This window comes from Pleurodeles waltl, chromosome 9, assembly GCF_031143425.1.
Source record: "Pleurodeles waltl isolate 20211129_DDA chromosome 9, aPleWal1.hap1.20221129, whole genome shotgun sequence".
NCBI lineage: Eukaryota > Metazoa > Chordata > Amphibia > Caudata > Salamandridae > Pleurodeles > Pleurodeles waltl.
Window position 1 is genome coordinate 1,123,920,263 of NC_090448.1, and position 18,465 is coordinate 1,123,938,727.

An 18,465-nucleotide genomic window follows, 5' to 3' on the forward strand; every position below is an offset into this window, starting at 1 on the left:
ATCACTAACTGGACAGTGATTTGTGAACAGCCCTGCACCTTTTAGAATCGTTCACACCACCTATCAAGAGATGTGCTTGGACTGCTAGACTATGGTTCGCGCTGGAGAGTTAAAGCGCTAAGGACATTGGGGGTAAACATTGTTGCCTGGGTGTATATATACAATGTCCTGGTGAAGCAGTAAAACACTTAAACAGCTGCATGCTTACTGCAATCTCCAGACCAGGAAAAAAAGACAAACATTTATTTATCTTGATGTGAAGATTGTGCATTTTGTGGTTTTGTATGCTTAAGTATGAGTGAAGATGACAGTCACCATCACAACAGTTCAACTGGCCTTCTCAATCTCCTTTTTGGAGTCAGCTGATTCTCGGCCTTCAAACGCTGCTGTGCAAATGGCTCACCATAGTTTAAAGTTTTTTTTCTCATCATTTCTGCAAAACAGAGCAGGAGGCATGAGCTTTATATCCCAGTGCAAACACCAACTGCAGGCTTAATATTGGACTGGCCACAAAAAAATACATTACACAACGAGCAGGATGCGAACACAATATTCCTCAATATCAGGCTGCAAAACTTGAAAGTACTCAAGTCACCATGCATTCACATGGCTTCCTTTTAAAATTATTGGCATGTTTGGCAATAAGGCAGGTGGGTATTGGTGGATGAAGAAAAGAAAAAGCTGGGCCTTTGCAGACTTGATCTGAGGCTCGGTTCAGTGGCCCTTGCCAGTGGCACAGAACTCTGGAGTGAGGCGGGGAAACAAAAACACTTAAGATGCTCTTGGTCACTGTAGGTTACCAAACAATGTCAGACGAATGTAACTTAAGTGTGTGAGTGATACCCAAAATCTCCAAGTGATTACATTGCTTTTCACACAAACAAAGGCAGTACAATAAATGTAACGCATGGATAAAATAGGCCAAAGCAGGGGGATTTATTTATTTCACTAAGATTTCTACGCTTTTACATAAATAGGTCTCAGTTTTACAAACTACAACAGCTTTCTGCCCACCCACAAAATCGAAATAAAAAAAAGAAACAAAAGACCAATCACAATGAACTATGCTTGCAAAGACAGCAAATATTTGCAGTAGAAATACATAGTGATCAAAATAATTGCACATTCTGAACATTTCAACAAGACGGCTTCACTAACCCTTAGACATTACCAAAATGTAGTCAGTGCCTTTTAGAAACTGCTCTACACTGACGTATCTTATTTTTTTGATAACCGAGTTTCTCAGTGTGGGCTTTATTTCCATTAACATATCAAGTAGAAGCAAAGCCACAATATTTTGGTGTTTTACCCTCCTAGACTACAAGTGCTGTGGAGATTAAAAAAAAAATCTAAAAAAAATCTGAAATATGCCAATTCAGGAATGTATTTGAGATGGTCATCATGGAATTAGGAATGGCATCGCAACATGCTCTGTATGAAATATGAACTTATCAACCATCGTAATATGAAGAGCCAGTGGTCTATCCTGTGGATTATTATTATTATTGTATTTTTTTTTTTTACATTTATCCAGCAAGAGGGGAATCTTACAGCTAAGATGCACTGAAAGCTGCCAAACTGACACTTATCGGAAAAAATGGTTGGTAAGAACAGAGATGCAAGGCGTGTGATCTTTTTATGCAAGAATTGAAATACCGCTTTGCCAAATTTTTCTTACATTTCTGAGGCTATCTACTTGTAGACTGGGGCAGGATGAAGGAAAGGAAGAAGGGCTCAACCACTGGACCCAGGGAATCAATCATGGAGACCTAACTTACTTTAATACTAGAACTGCACACAGACACTTTGGTAATGTTAAAAGGTTTGGATCCTTCACTAGTTAGTTCTTATCATCCCTTGAACATTCCCCCTTGCCCCCCATTCAGAGCCTCCCCAGCTCCTCGAAACTATCAAAAATGGGAATCAGAAATTAAAACGCTCATCCACTGCTCCAAAAACATTTAAGTACGGCTATCTGCTGAACTTGACCGCGAGCGAGATCGTCTTTTAGACGGGCGAGGAGACGGTGATGCGACAGGGGGTTCAGCATGGCTATTTTTCTGTGATTTCTTTTCAGGTGTGCGACTGCGAGAACGAGATCGGCTAGGAGATCGTGCAGGTCGAGGAGAGCGTGCGGGTCGAGGAGATCGAGACCGAGGAGAACGGGCAGATCTAGACCGGGAGCGTGATCGTGATGAGTTTGCAGACTTGGACTTGCTGCGAGACCTTGAATAACTTCTTGAACGTGACCTGCTGTAAGGGTAAAATAAATAAGATTAGTCAATCACCCAACAACGTTCATCATTTTCTGTCAAGTGATGGGTTTACAGCATGGCATGTGGAGACCTACCTACCCATCATAAAATGCTAGCAAACACCTGTAGGAAGTCGGCTCTGTATATACTATTTCAAAGTGAGAGAGTGTGCACAGAGTCCAAGGGTTCCCCCTTAGAGGTTGATAGTTGCAAAATTAGATAATACTAATAGAGTATTTTGTGGTAGTGTGGTTAAGCAGAAGCCTTATCAGAGGGTAGTGTTAAGCATTTGTTGTACACACACAGGCAACAAATGAGGAACACAAACGCAAAGACTTAACTCCAGGCCAATAGATTTTATATAGAAAAATACCTTTTCTTGATTTATTTTAGAACCACAAGATTCAAGATTTGAGGTAAGTACAAAAAATGAAAGGTATTTCACACAGGTAAGTATAGAACTTTGATTTAAAAACAGCAGTACATACAGTTTTGGTTAAAATGGCAATAAGCCATCTTAAAAAGTGGACAGTGCAAAAATCAACAGTTCCTGGGGAAGGTAAGTTTGGTTAGATTTCTCAGGTAAGTAAAGCACTTACACAGTCAGTCTCCTGGGCATAGGAAGCTCACCGTTGGGGGTTCCAGGCAACCCCAAAGCCACAGCACCAGCAACACAGGGCCGGTCAGGTACAGAGGTCAAAGGAGGACCCAAAACACATAGGCGCCTATGAAGAACGGGGTGCTCCGGTCCTAGTCTGCTTACAGGTAAGTACCTGCGTCCTCAGGGAGCAGGGGGTTGTTTGCTATAGAAAGCAATGGAGGGACCCAGGGGTCACTTAGGCGATGCAGGCAGGGCCCAGGGGGGCTTCTCGGGCCAGCCATCGACTGGGCTAGGATAAGGGCCGCCTGCTGGTCACTCCTGCACTGGTAGGTGGTTCCTCTCAGTCCTGGGGGCTGCAGGTGCAGTGCTTGGTCCAGGCGTCTGGTTCCTCTGTTACCAGGCAGTCGCGGTCATTGGGAGCCTCTGGATCCTCTATGCAGGCGTCACTGTGGGGGTGCAGGGAGGTCAACTCAGGGTGTCCACGTCGCTGGAGTCGCCTCAGAGTCCTCTCTGCAGTGTTGGTTCTCCTGAACTTGAGCTGGGGGGTCTGGAGACAGGTCGGTAGGGCTGTGGCCAAGTCAGTTGGTGTCTCCTCCATCTCTGTGGGGCTTTCAGGTCAGCAGTCCTTTCTTAAGGTTGCAGGAATCTCCTTTCCTGGGTTCAGGGTTGCCCCTAAATACTTAATTTAGGGGTGTGTTTAGGTCAGGGGGCAGTAGCCAATGGCTACTTTCCTTGAGGGTGGCTACACCCTCTTTGTACCTCCTCCCTGAGGGAAGGGGGCAGGGGCACATCCCTATTGGGGGAGTCCTCCAAACTCAAGATGGAGGATTTCTAAAGGCAGGGGTCACCTCAGCTCAGGGCACATTAGGGGCTGTCCTGACTGATAGGTGGCTCCTCCCTGTTTTTCTCATCTCCTCCGGCCTTGCTGCCAAAAGTGGGGACAGTAGCCAGTGGGGCAGGCAGCTCCACTAGCTGGGATGCCCTGGAGCGCTGTAACAGGCATGAGCCTTTGAGGCTCACCACCAGGTGTCACAGGGGGAGATGAGAAGAACCTCCACCCAGTACAGGCTTTGTTCCTGGCCACAGAGTGACAAAAGCACTCACCCCATGTGGCCAGAAACTCATATGGATGTGGCAGGCTAGCAGAAACTGGTCAGCCTAGCACTAGGAGTCGGACTGGTATTCAGGTGGCATCTCTAAGATGCCCTCTGGGTGCATTTTACAATAAATCCCACACTGGCATCAGAGTGCATTTATTGTGCTGAGAAGTTTGATACAAAACATCCCAGATTTCAGTGTAGCCATTATGGACTGTGGAGCTCTTAATTGACAAACTCCCAAACCATATACTCTTTATGGCTACCCTGTACTTACAATGTCTAAGATTTGGCTTAGACACTGTAGGGGCATAGTGCTCATGCAACTATGCCCTCACCTGTGGTATAGTGCACCCTGCCTTAGGGCTGTAAGGCCTGCTAGAGGGGTGACTTACCTATGCCACTGGCAGTGCGAGGTGGGCATGGCTCCCTGAGGGGAGTGCCATGTCGACTTAGTCATTTTCTCCCATCCAGCACACACAAGATGTGAGGCAGTGTGTATGTGCTGAGTGAGGGGTCCCCAGGGTGGCATAATACATGCTGCAGCTCTTCGAGACCTTCCCTGGCCACGGGGCCCTTGGTACCAGGGGTACCATTTACAAGGGACTTATCTGTGTGCCAGGGCTGTGCCAATTGTGGGAACAAAGGTACAGTTTAGTGAAAGAACACTGATGCTGGGGCCTGGTTAGCAGGGTCCCAACACTTTCAATCATAACTGGCATCAACAAAAGGCAAAAAGTTAGGGGGTAACCATGCCAAGGAAGGCATTTCCTTACAACACCTAATTCCAACTTTGCGGATAACATTCAAGGCAAGAATGAGAAAGCTACCTCCCGCAGGCGTAACCCAAAGAACCACAAAGAAACACGAGTACTGTGAAAAGATACCTATATGGACTAGGAGAGGACAGGTAGTGCATGTTTGTTTGGCCTAATGCTAGCATAACCTGACATTTAGGTGTACTACTTATTAGTGTGAAAGACTAAAATATGCAATGGTGGCTCTCGGATTCTATGAGCAGACCGATTACACAGATCAGTGTAACTACCACAGTCCAAGAAATTTTAACGTATACAATTTTTACACAATAAATATGATCTAAATTTTTTTACAAAATTATGAGGCTGGGTAGGGTAGACCAATTTCTGTGGCAAGAGGAGTCCAGTTATGAATGTACAATGCCAACAGCCGTAACTCAAGCAAATGTGGGGCCTACTGCATTGAAAATGCCTGTTTAACGCCTGCTGTGATTGTGAAAGCCCATTAATGCTTCTACTAAAATGGGCTCCGGAGTAGAAACACAAGTGTTTGTTGTTTTATTTTAATAATTCACTGCTTTTACAGTTTAGAGACTAAACGACTCCAACTATGTCAGCAGATGTATTTACACATTTAAATAGGCAGTTTGCTTTGTTATCGTAAAATTCTAAAGCCTAAGCCAAGCATGGCACAGTAGCACTTGGCTTCTGTGTATACTGCGTGCTACTTCCCTAGCCAAAACCTGGCCTGGCCCTGAAAAGTAAAACCTAGCAGGGAGAGTTTTAACGCCCCATTTCAAAGAGTACGTCAGTGCTTTGAATGTTGGTCTTTAATGAATCAAAGGTGAACACAGAGTCTCGAGGTCCCTCAATATCTACGAGATGTTCAATATCCAGCTTATGTCGATCAGACATGATCTGGATGCTACACTTGACAGAGTAGGTCTGGGAAAGCACAGGAAGTCCTCCAGGCTGTGACCTGCAGAAGGCTAAGGAGGCTTTTGTGGAACGTTTGCCACATTCAAGCAGCATTCTCTTTCAGTCTTTCAATGCCCTCGTAGACAGCCAGACCAAAAGACATTCTTCAATTAAGTAGTCATGTCAGAAAGGCACTAGGCATTTAGAAATTGTGGATCCTCCAAATCTGGTCACTTTACCCTAGTACCTTATTAATGGGTAAATGTAAAGAAATGGCTCCCTGTTGCAGTTACCCCCCACTTTTTGCCTGATACTGATGCTGACTTGACTGAGAAGAGTGCTGGGACCCTGCTAACCAGGCCCCAGCACCAGTGTTCCTTCACCTAAAATGTACCATTGTATCCACAATTGGCAGACCCTGGCATCCAGATAAGTCCCTTGTAACTGGTACTTCTAGTACCAATGGCCCTGATGCCAAGGAAGGTCTCTAAGGGCTGCAGCATGTCTTATGCCACCCTGGAGACCTCTCACTCAGCACAGACACACTGCTTGCCAGCTTGTGTGTGCTAGTGAGGACAAAACGAGTAAGTCGACATGGCACTCCCCTCAGGGTGCCATGCCAGCCTCTCACTGCCTATGCAGTATAGGTAAGACACCCCTCTAGCAGGCCTTACAGCCCTAAGGCAGGGTGCACTATACCATAGGTGAGGGTACCAGTGCATGAGCATGGTACCCCTACAGTGTCTAAACAAAACCTTAGACATTGTAAGTGCAGGGTAGCCATAAGAGTATATGGTCTGGGAGTCTGTCAAACACGAACTCCACAGCACCATAATGGCTACACTGAAAACTGGGAAGTTTGGTATCAAACTTCTCAGCACAATAAATGCACACTGATGCCAGTGTACATTTTATTGTAAAATACACCACAGAGGGCACCTTAGAGGTGCCCCCTGAAACTTAACCGACTATCTGTGTAGGCTGACTAGTTTTAGCAGCCTGCCACAACCCGAGACATGTTGCTGGCCCCATGGGGAGAGTGCCTTTGTCACTCTGAGGCCAGTAACAAAGCCTGCACTGGGTGGAGATGCTAACACCTCCCCCAGGCAGGAATTGTCACACCTGGCGGTGAGCCTCAAAGGCTCACCTACTTTGTGCCAACCCAGCAGGACACTCCAGCTAGTGGAGTTGCCCGCCCCCTCCGGCCAGGCCCCACTTTTGGCGGCAAGGCCGGAGAAAATAATGAGAAAAACAAGGAGGAGTCACTGGCCAGTCAGGACAGCCCCTAAGGTGTCCTGAGCTGAAGTGACTCTAACTTTTAGAAATCCTCCATCTTGCAGATGGAGGATTCCCCCAATAGGGTTAGGATTGTGACCCCCTCCCCTTGGGAGGAGGCACGAAGAGGGTGTACCCACCCTCAGGGCTAGTAGCCATTGGCTACTAACCCCCCAGACCTAAACACGCCCTTAAATTTAGTATTTAAGGGCTACCCTGAACCCTAGAAAATTAGATTCCTGCAACTACAAGAAGATGGACTGCCTAGCTGAAAACCCCTGCAGCGGAAGACCAGAAGACGACAACTGCCTTGGCTCCAGAAACTCACCGGCCTGTCTCCTGCCTTCCAAAGATCCTGCTCCAGCGACGCCTTCCAAAGGGACCAGCGACCTCGACCTCCTCTGAGGACTGCCCCTGCTTCGAAAAGACAAGAAACTCCCGAGGACAGCGGACCTGCTCCAAGAAAAGCTGCAACTTTGTTTCCAGCAGCTTTAAAGAACCCTGCAAGCTCCCCGCAAGAAGCGTGAGACTTGCAACACTGCACCCGGCGACCCCGACTCGGCTGGTGGAGATCCGACGCCTCAGGAGGGACCCCAGGACTACTCTGATACTGTGAGTACCAAAACCTGTCCCCCCTGAGCCCCCACAGCGCCGCCTGCAGAGGGAATCCCGAGGCTTCCCCTGACCGCGACTCTTTGAATCCTAAGTCCCGACACCTGGGAGAGACCCTGCACCCGCAGCCCCCAGGACCTGAAGGACCGAACTTTCACTGGAGGAGTGACCCCCAGGAGTCCCTCTCCCTTGACCAAGTGGAGGTTTCCCCGAGGAACCCCCCCCCTTGCCTGCCTGCAGCGCTGAAGAGATCCCGAGATCTCTCATAGACTAACATTGAAAACCCGACGCTTGTTTCTACACTGCACCCGGCCGCCCCCGCGCCGCTGAGGGTGAAATTTCTGTGTGGACTTGTGTCCCCCCCGGTGCCCTACAAAACCCCCCTGGTCTGCCCTCCGAAGACGCGGGTACTTACCTGCAAACAGACCGGAACCGGGGCACCCCCTTCTCTCCATTCTAGCCTATGTGTTTTGGGCACCACTTCGAACTCTGCACCTGACCGGCCCTGAGCTGCTGGTGTGGTGACTTTGGGGTTGCTCTGAACCCCCAACGGTGGGCTACCTTGGACCAAGAACTAAGCCCTGTAAGTGTCTTACTTACCTGGTAAAACTAACAAAAACTTACCTCCCCCAGGAACTGTGAAAATTGCACTAAGTGTCCACTTTTAAAACAGCTATTTGTCAATAACTTGTAAAGTATACATGCAATTTTTATGATTTGAAGTTCCTAAAGTACTTACCTGCAATACCTTTCGAATGAGATATTACATGTAGAATTTGAACCTGTGGTTCTTAAAATAAACTAAGAAAAGATATTTTTCTATATAAAAACCTATTGGCTGGATTTGTCTCTGAGTGTGTGTACCTCATTTATTGTCTATGTGTATGTACAACAAATGCTTAACACTACTCCTTGGATAAGCCTACTGCTCGACCACACTACCACAAAATAGAGCATTAGTATTATCTCTTTTTGCCACTATCTTACCTCTAAGGGGAACCCTTGGACTCTGTGCATGCTATTCCTTACTTTGAAATAGCACATACAGAGCCAACTTCCTACAGTAAATACATTTTCTATCAACCAATGAGAAAATTGTAATAAAAAGAAGAAATCAAAAACGAAAGGCTGGGGCATGGCCCACAAAAAACTGCTGAGTCGCCTAGTTTTCAAGAAAAGGTTGTTTTAAACAGTGACGCAATGACAAGGGACCTGACTACTAACAGCGAAAAACAAACTGTCTTAACAAGGATAAAGTCAACCTATCTGACTCAGAATGTACTGTTTCGCAGCCATTCTGAACATGGTGTCAGAGGTTTTACATACCTGTGCTTCTTACGGTCTTCAATCAATTTAATTTTGCGGCCATTCAGATCGGTCCCATCCAGCTTGTCAATTGCAGACTTCATATCGGAATAGGAAGCAAACTCAACAACTCTGTAGAAATTAGCAGAAAAGAAGCTTTAGGAAGGGACAGTTTAAAGAATGAAAAAAATAGATGATATTCCTTGTCAAAACAATAATGAGTCGAGACTATTCAAATTTCCATCCCCAGGTAAACTTAGTCATTGAATTCTGAACCGAATTTAGAAAATTAAGGACCAATTCAGAGGACTACTCAATTAGAATAGAACACCAAGTACGATTCCTGTGGGCATAACTCTGATCTCACTGGTAATAAAAACAGCCACTGGCAAGGCTACAGTCTTATTTAAGGATGTTAACCAAACGTTTGGCGTTGAAAGTGCTAGTTGCAGGTGGTTTTCAGCATTCGGTAAAAAGATTTTTCAAATGATTTCTTTTAAAAATGTAAAAACCACTGAAAGCCAAAAAGTCTGTCTAGAATTGGAGTGTGTGTGCGCTAAGAATTCACAAGTAACAATTAAGTTCAAAACTAGGCATTTTCAAAGCCACATCTATGTCACAAAGTTTGGAAAGAGGCTAGCTTGAAAAGAAGTATTGTTATCTTTCATACATTCACATGCTTGAATCAGTATAGTAAGCACTACCTAAAAATAAACATGGAAGGTGGCTCACCTTCACTGAGACACTGCAGAGTCCGCTGCTGCGTTCATAGCCATGCAGTAGTGGTTTGTGAACATGTGCCTGCTCTTCCGGGCACCTGCACTGCAAAGGTCTTGTACTGGACACACGCTTAGAATGCAGCAGGCGACTCAATGCCTCTGGTGGAATGCAGCACGCTCTTCCCTGGACCAGATGCTTTGCTTTGGCAGAATGTGATGCAGGTTGATTGATATTCCTTCCTGGCTGGCCGGGTACTAACAGCCTGATGAATGTGCAGTCTTTGTCTTGAACATATAGAATCGAAAGCATCTCCATACGTCTAGAGGCTGCAATGGTCACTCTGCTGTTGAGTCCCCGAAGAATGAGCTTAGTGTGACTGCTTAATTCAGACAAAAGTCAACTGCAACCTCAGGCATGAATTTACGGTTGAGCCTTAAGATGACTGTCCGTTGAATCTTTAACTCTCCTTGCCAATGTAAGTGCCAGGAGAAGCACAGTCTCCCAAAAGATTGGCTCGAAGTGGAGCCGCATAAACTGGCTCCAAGGGCACTGTAGTGCACAATAGAGTGGACCTGCTCCTTTCATCAACTGTTTCAGGAGACTTTGTGAGAACAAAGTTGATGATGGGTGTTCTAAATCTAGATACTTCTGCCAATTCCCTCTTGTAGTGACGAGTATTTAGGACTACTCTTGGCTAGGAACAACAGGTATTGAACTATTTGAGGTGGGCTGCACCGGACAAACACTTCTACTGGATTTTCTAGGTCTTTGTGGTTGCTGGAGCTCGTTCCTGCACTAGTATGTTCTTCCATTTATGCATAAATCCAAATCACCAACTTCTAAGTAGTTGTGATGGAGCTTCTCTCGTATCTGGAGAGGAGCCTGGAGTACATATTATCAATAGTATCTCCCAGAGTGCTAGCGTCAGGAGCTCAGGAAATGAGAATCTCGGTGCAGCCTTAGCCTTCATCAGTACCTTAGGGATCAGGGGAAACTGAGGAAATGAGTATGCAGAGACCTGGAACCTTTAATCAAAAATGCACTGCCCATGGTTTCAAGCTACCAAAACCTGCAGGCTTAGCAGTGGCACCTCCAGCTGCTAAAGAGTGGGGGACAAACCACGTATCTGGTAACCCCACTGTAGACGTAGTCCACTTAGTCCTGGTGGAGCACCCATTCATAGCAGTTTGATATTGTTCAACTGAGTGTGTCCGCCTGATCGTTTTGGTGCCCTGGTAGATGTTCTAAGAATGTCGACCTCTTAGAAAGATGGCTTAGCTCCATGGCAATCGCACCTTGAGAGATGGTGTGACCTCAGACCATGATGCTTGGCAGTGTAAAACATTGATGTGTTTTTCTGCCTCGATGAGGACCACTTGATTTCAGTCTTGGGAGAAACGACGGTAGGCCCAATCTTAAGATCCAGGATACTGTTATGGTTCCTCTTTTATGCATCTGACCAGAGGGAGCTGGTCCAGTTACTGCATGAGCTCCCGAGACCTCCACAGATGCATCTATGTGTCTAAAGGAGGACAGGAAGGGAGGTCTGCCTTGGGATGTGTGGAAACGGCAACATCGCAGAGTATGCTTTAGCAATGTTCTGACTTGGACGGTCACCTCGAGTCATTTTTGAGCTTCTATTGACTGTCCAGTCTGGACAGGTCTCACTGATTATTTGGTAGAAGGGGTCTTTGCCATGGTTTAGAGATTCATTGCTCTGCTTAGAGGGGGAACGATTTTCCCAATTGCATGTCCAATGCTGCTCCCAAGAATTGAAGCTTTGTCTGGGATTCCATAGAGAATCTGTCAATGTTTAATGGCAGCCCTGAATATTGTACTCCTGATCTGTAATATAGATTGATGCAGGCATCTGTAGAAGCTCTTGCCTCTTTCCTTGATGGTGCCTTGACAAGCTAGTCATCAAAGTACAGGTACACTTTGTGACTGTGTTATCTCAAGAAGGTAGCAACTGGCGCAAGGCATTAGATCAATATTCAGAAAGCTTTCAAAAACAATCAAAAGGCACATCTAGGATCTTTTCTCAGACTAAGACCTTCGCTCAGAACTCTGGACGGAAATCTGACAACCCCAGCGATATGCCTGCCTACTCAGAACTGCTGCTCCTGCCAATTTACAGATGCCCGCAATAGATCTTCCCCGTACACCATCAATGATGGCTGCAGATGCTCTTGCTCTCTTTTTCCTGACTGGCTTTGCAGTTTCTCCTTTGTCCTCTGGGATGACGTCAATTAGTTGCCCCGTCAGGTGATCATAACGGCCGTACACTGCATTTGCTGCTCTGATTGGTGCTGCCATAGACTGACATTATAACCCAAAGCATCTAGTCATAAGCTGTATGTTGAGGCGTTGAGATTGACACGATTGGGCTCTCTGATCTATGCTGGGCCGCCATCATAACAGGCTCTGGCTTTGGATGCTTTGTAAGGGAGGCAGGTGCTGAATCCGAGACTCCGTATTTCTCCAAACGGTGTATCACAACTGAAACTGTAGCTAGCATTCTCAATTTTCCGCCTCCTGACCAAACATGAGTCCTAAAGGAAGCAGTGCTATTCCACTCAGGCCATGGAGAAATTACACTTCTTAGCCCTCTCTGGATCATAGCATGAAAACAGGTTGTCATCTGGATTGTCACAATCCTTGGCTATAAGTGCCATCGCATTCATCATTACCTTGTGGTGTCCTTGAGGGATTTCATATTTTTCTTCCAAATAAGAAAACACAGAATATAATGAACCTTTGCTCCCAATGTCCTTAAGAGATGGTGGGGGAAGCAGCAGTGGGACAGCTCTGGAAAGTGCGTCCATACATGGTGATGGAGATGCTGGAGGCAGGGCTTGCTTGAGGAAGGAGTCTTTGAAAAGGTGTCCTTCATCCGCTGCAAGCTGACAAAAATGCAACAGGAACCTGTATGGCTTCTGGTCAATTACATTAACAATGAGGTCCCTAAGCTTGAGCTGGCCTGTCAGCTAGAAAGGTCTACGGATGATTAGTAATCCCGGTAGATTTCCCCTTCATCTAAGGCTTCTTCCTCAAACTCGCAAGTAACTCACATCCAGCCGTGCAAGACCAGCCTTCCTCCAGCTCAGAGAACGGAATGCAGGTGGGTAAGCTTGCAGTCACTTTATGGGAAGATGTGTAGACAAATCTAATAGACAGCAAACGAGCTAGAGGGCATCATTCCTACGTTTGTTGACTATGAAAGATGTTTTGTCAACAGGAGAGGCATCCTCGGCGTTTTACTGCCGCAGGCGCCGTCAGTGGCATAGGCCTGGTCGTTAAAGGTTGACAACACTTATTGGATAAGTGTCAAACGGGAATGTTTTTGATCACTTTGACTTTATCAACGAGGATGGCTTACAAGTCACTGGCGAGAACAGCAGTTCAGACAGGATGTAAAAGGAGCCGATTCACACTTTTTTGCACAGGTTCGGCATTAGACTTTCCTGGAGCATTTTCCAGAAGAAACTCCAGTTTTTTATTTCCTGTGGTGTGGTGGCTCCAGGTACTTTAGTTGAAGTCCAGCTCTGGAAACCACAGGTTTCCAATTTTGGCGCTGCCTTCACTGAAGTGCTTTGTAGAGCAGTGTAAAGAAATGGCTCCCTGTTGCAGTTACCCCCCACTTTTTGCCTGATACTGATGCTGACTTGACTGAGAAGAGTGCTGGGACCCTGCTAACCAGGCCCCAGCACCAGTGTTCCTTCACCTAAAATGTACCATTGTATCCACAATTGGCACACCCTGGCATTCAGATAAGTCCCTTGTAACTGGTACTTCTAGTACCAAGGGCCCTAATGCCAAGGAAGGTCTCTAAGGGCTGCAGCATGTCTTATGCCACCCTAGAGACCCCTCACTCAGCACAGACACACTGCTTACAAGCCTGTGTGTGCTAGTGAGAACAAAATGAGTAAGTCGACATGGCACTCCCCTCAGGGTGCCATGCCAGCCTCTCACTGCCTATGCAGTATAGGTAAGACACCCCTCTAGCAGGCCTTACAGCCCTAAGGCAGGGTGCACTATACCATAGGTGAGGGTACCAGTGCATGAGCATGGTACCCCTACAGTGTCTAAACAAAACCTTAGACATTGTAAGTGCAGGGTAGCCATAAGAGTATATGGTCTGGGAGTCTGTCAAACACGAACTCCACAGCACCATAATGGCTACACTGAAAACTGGGAAGTTTGGTATCAAACTTCTCAGCACAATAAATGCACACTGATGCCAGTGTACATTTTATTGTAAAATACACCACAGAGGGCACCTTAGAGGTGCCCCCTGAAACTTAACCGACTGTCTGTGTAGGCTGACTAGTTCCAGCAGCCTGCCACACCAGAGACATGTTGCTGGCCCCATGGGGAGAGTGCCTTTGTCACTCTGAGGCCAGTAACAAAGCCTGCACTGGGTGGAGATGCTAACACCTCCCCCAGGCAGGAGCTGTGACACCTGGCGGTGAGCCTCAAAGGCTCACCCCTTTGTCACAGCCCAGCAGGGCACTCCAGCTTAGTGGAGTTGCCCGCCCCCTCCGGCCACGGCCCCCACTTTTGGCGGCAAGGCTGGAGGGAAGCAACAAGGAGGAGTCACTGGCCAGTCAGGACAGCCCCTAAGGTGTCCTGAGCTGAAGTGACTCTAACTTTTAGAAATCCTCCATCTTGCAGATGGAGGATTCCCCCAATAGGGTTAGGATTGTGACCCCCTCCCCTTGGGAGGAGGCACAAAGAGGGTGTACCCACCCTCAGGGCTAGTAGCCATTGGCTACTAACCCCCCAGACCTAAACACGCCCTTAAATTTAGTATTTAAGGGCTACCCTGAACCCTAGAAAATTAGATTCCTGCAACTACAAGAAGAAGGACTGCCCAGCTGAAAACCCCTGCAGCGGAAGACCAGAAGACGAGAACTGCCTTGGCTCCAGAAACTCACCGGCCTGTCTCCTGCCTTCCAAAGATCCTGCTCCAGCGACGCCTTCCAAAGGGACCAGCGACCTCGACATCCTCTGAGGACTGCCCCTGCTTCGAAAAGACAAGAAACTCCCGAGGACAGCGGACCTGCTCCAAGAAAAGCTGCAACTTTGTTTCCAGCAGCTTTAAAGAACCCTGCAAGCTCCCCGCAAGAAGCGTGAGACTTGCAACACTGCACCCGGCGACCCCGACTCGGCTGGTGGCGATCCAACACCTCAGGAGGGACCCCAGGACTACTCTGATACTGTGAGTACCAAAACCTGTCCCCCCTGAGCCCCCACAGCGCCGCCTGCAGAGGGAATCCCGAGGCTTCCCCTGACCGCGACTCTTTGAACCTAAAGTCCCGACGCCTGGGAGAGACCCTGCACCCGCAGCCCCCAGGACCTGAAGGACCGGACTTTCACTGGAGAAGTGACCCCCAGGAGTCCCTCTCCCTTGCCCAAGTGGAGGTTTCCCCGAGGAATCCCCCCCTTGCCTGCCTGCAGCGCTGAAGAGATCCCGAGATCTCTCATAGACTAACATTGAAAACCCGACGCTTGTTTCTACACTGCACCCGGCCGCCCCCGCGCTGCTGAGGGTGAAATTTCTGTGTGGACTTGTGTCCCCCCCGGTGCCCTACAAAACCCCCCTGGTCTGCCCTCCGAAGACGCGGGTACTTACCTGCAAGCAGACCGGAACCGGGGCACCCCCTTCTCTCCATTCTAGCCTATGTGTTTTGGGCACCACTTTGAACTCTGCACCTGACCGGCCCTGAGCTGCTGGTGTGGTGACTTTGGGGTTGCTCTGAACCCCCAACGGTGGGCTACCTTGGACCAAGAACTAAGCCCTGTAAGTGTCTTACTTACCTGGTTAACCTAACAAATACTTACCTCCCCTAGGAACTGTGAAAATTGCACTAAGTGTCCACTTTTAAAACCGCTATTTGTGAATAACTTGAAGTATACATGCAATTTTGATGATTTGAAGTTCCTAAAGTACTTACCTGCAATACCTTTCGAATGAGATATTACATGTAGAATTTGAACCTGTGGTTCTTAAAATAAACTAAGAAAATATATTTTTCTATATAAAAACCTATTGGCTGGATTTGTCTCTGAGTGTGTGTACCTCATTTATTGTCTATGTGTATGTACAACAAATGCTTAACACTACTCCTTGGATAAGCCTACTGCTCGACCACACTACCACAAAATAGAGCATTAGTATTATCTCTTTTTACCACTATTTTACCTCTAAGGGGAACCCTTGGACTCTGTGCATGCTATTCCTTACTTTGAAATAGCACATACAGAGCCAACTTCCTACAAGCAGTTTTCACAGAATCATCCCCAGATGAGAAGGCATCCCCTTTGGGGGAGATTTATTTTTCTCCAAAACATACAGTGCCAATCTCCTCATCTTGTGTGCCTTAGAAGGAAACGTTTAACAAATGCAGCAGCAAGAAGCCTTGTGCGCTGGACAGGACCTGCCAATGGCCATTAACAGTTTACTGCTCTCTGATGTTACCAAGGTATTTCCAGCCTGACAACAGGGAATGATTTAAGTATGGGTATATATGAAAGATAGTAAGTTTATTGCACAAGGGTCTGGTGCTTGCCTTATTTTACCATTTATCTTTGCTTTATCACTGTACTGTTAAGTTGGAAAAAAATCTAAAGTCAGTAAGTGATTTCTTGCTTCTCATGGTGTGGTGTCTGGAAAAGGTAAGGTTTTGCTTACAAATGACAATAAAATGAAACTGAGCGTGTACTGCCCTGCTGGACAGCAGAAGCGTTATCCTCATTTTCTCTTTATTTGTAATAAAAAAAACATCCTATGTCCAAGGCCAGGTGCTCTGTAAGCATATTGACTGAATTTGGCTTAATGGTCATTTTCCATTCAGACTGGCAAAGTTTGGTTAAATGAAAAAAAAAAATTCCAACATTGACCGAAGAAGGTTCGATTGTGTAATAAGATCATAACTAAAAAATGTATTTTAAATCAAATGTATTTAAATGCATTCTATGTGAGTATATTAAAAAATACATTGTTTCTATCCCTCAATAAACAATGTCTCCTTATCTAGGCCAACAGTTTAGAGCAGCAGAAAATCAGAAAAAGGAAAACAAACAAACCCTTCATTGCGGTTATTCCTGTGTGCATCCACATACGTCACTTCGCCAGCTTTTCGCATGAAATCCTTCAAGTCCTGCATTAAAATGCAAAAGGTTAGATAAAATGGTAAAGCAAATCATCCTTATTATAAATAAAAAAAAAATAATAATCTGGTCGACTAAAGTGAGGTTGACTTTTAAAAGCTCAACCTCTCATAATAAAACTACAAATGACAGACAGCGGGCTCTTGCAGCTAAACTGAAACTGGAAGTTTGTTTTTAAGTTATTTTTGGAAACGTTTCCAACGAATGCCCAACTGATTACAACCATTAACTGAAATGTTTAGCGTGAGCAAATGTTTAAGGGACAGCAAGAGAACAGAAGACAATGCTGTTCCAAACAACCCATTGATGTTTGACTGACAATATTCTAGAAAAAGTTAAAATGCACACCATTAACATGCCCCGAAATTAAATATGCAAATAGAATAATTTTATTATGGACTGATAAATGCTGAAAAAAATATTAGCTGTCAATTTTAGTTTAGAATATACATTTTAAACATGTACCATATGTGTAGCAGTTACGAGCCCCACGCTATTTACAGCAAGATACCTGCATGATCAGACGGTTTAAGCAGGTACCTTGTGCAAAGAGCTGCCTGTCCAAATACTAGCTGGTCAAATAGCACTTCCTTTACAGAAATTCCCACTTACATGTGAACAGTAGAAGAATGAATCATACCAACATGCTGCAGGGGGGATGTGGCAGATCCCCAGTATAAGCCTGAGGGGAACCCTGAAACCACGTGATTCAAGCTCCGGAAGTGGCTACAGAACCTGAGGATGACCTGTGCTAGCCAATCTTGCTCACACCTGGGCCAACCAAGATACAGAACGCCAAAACGGGAGGATCATAGGAACCAAAAGGAAACTTCAGAACAGGCCCAGCCCTAGAATTGCAGCCAATAGGAAACCCAATACTCTTGGCGCTCCTCCACACAAGAGAAATGAGGGTTAACCCAAAGAAAGGCTGTTAAAAGAGGTTCAAAATGCACTTGGTTAGATATATGGTTCAGGGAAAAATACAAACAAAAATAATTGTCTAGGCATTTACTACAAAGGATGGCTCAGGTTCACAAATGTCTAAATTCATTGCATTCAAGCACTATCAACATCTTAAAACGCACAATGTTTTGAAACCGGGTTTACAAATGTACACAGAAATACATTCCGCACAACTTTTCTGCACAGATTCACTTCACAAATCCTAATTAGCAGCTTCAATAACCTGGTTTAATTACATTTTAGGTGCTGTGCAATGCAGTAAGAATTGAAGTCTTATATTAAAACAGTTGCAAATGCTCGAATGTGAAGAGAAGTAACTAACGAAAAATAATTTGATAGGAAATTAAGAAAAACACACATTTACTTTTGAAATCAGAAATCAAATATTTGGGAGCAAAAGTTTGACCCAGAGCAGTCAAACTCCAGAAAGGATTGTTTTTAATTACATCCTAACTGGAGTTGGATTTCTGTGGACCAGACCAGTACCAACAGACTAATAATTGAGCCATCCTTAACACAATACCAATATGCCGAGGATCACTGGAATGAAAACTTATAAATGTACAATAGAGCATTTGTATTGGATAAAATGTTTTAAATCACATTGAATTTAGTTAGCTCTGTATTTGAAAGGCAAGTTTTTTTTAATTGTTAGAGAATCCATCATTAATCAAAACATGTGATCCTCCGCAATTGTTTAAAATATCATGACAATACTGTAATTTAAAAAAAACAAAAAACAAATGAAAACTTTAATAAATGTTCTACCGAATCCGTGTCGAAACAAA

At 45.6% G+C, this 18,465-nt stretch overlaps 1 protein-coding gene across 2 annotated transcripts in view; it reads right to left on the minus strand.

Moving 5' to 3' along the window:
- Positions 1 to 912: 912 nt before the first annotated feature.
- The window catches only part of LOC138260411 (serine/arginine-rich splicing factor 5-like), a 49,591-nt gene continuing 32,038 nt past the window's right edge, over positions 913 to 18,465 (minus strand). For both annotated transcript variants that reach the window (XM_069208866.1, XM_069208867.1), the window contains 3 exons: positions 16,631 to 16,704; positions 8,843 to 8,953; positions 913 to 2,253 (listed from right to left, as the gene is read on the minus strand). In XM_069208866.1, the coding sequence (XP_069064967.1) occupies positions 1,962 to 2,253; positions 8,843 to 8,953; positions 16,631 to 16,704 (477 nt within the window). In that variant the 3' untranslated portion in view covers positions 913 to 1,961. The remainder of the gene's footprint in view (positions 2,254 to 8,842; positions 8,954 to 16,630; positions 16,705 to 18,465) is intronic.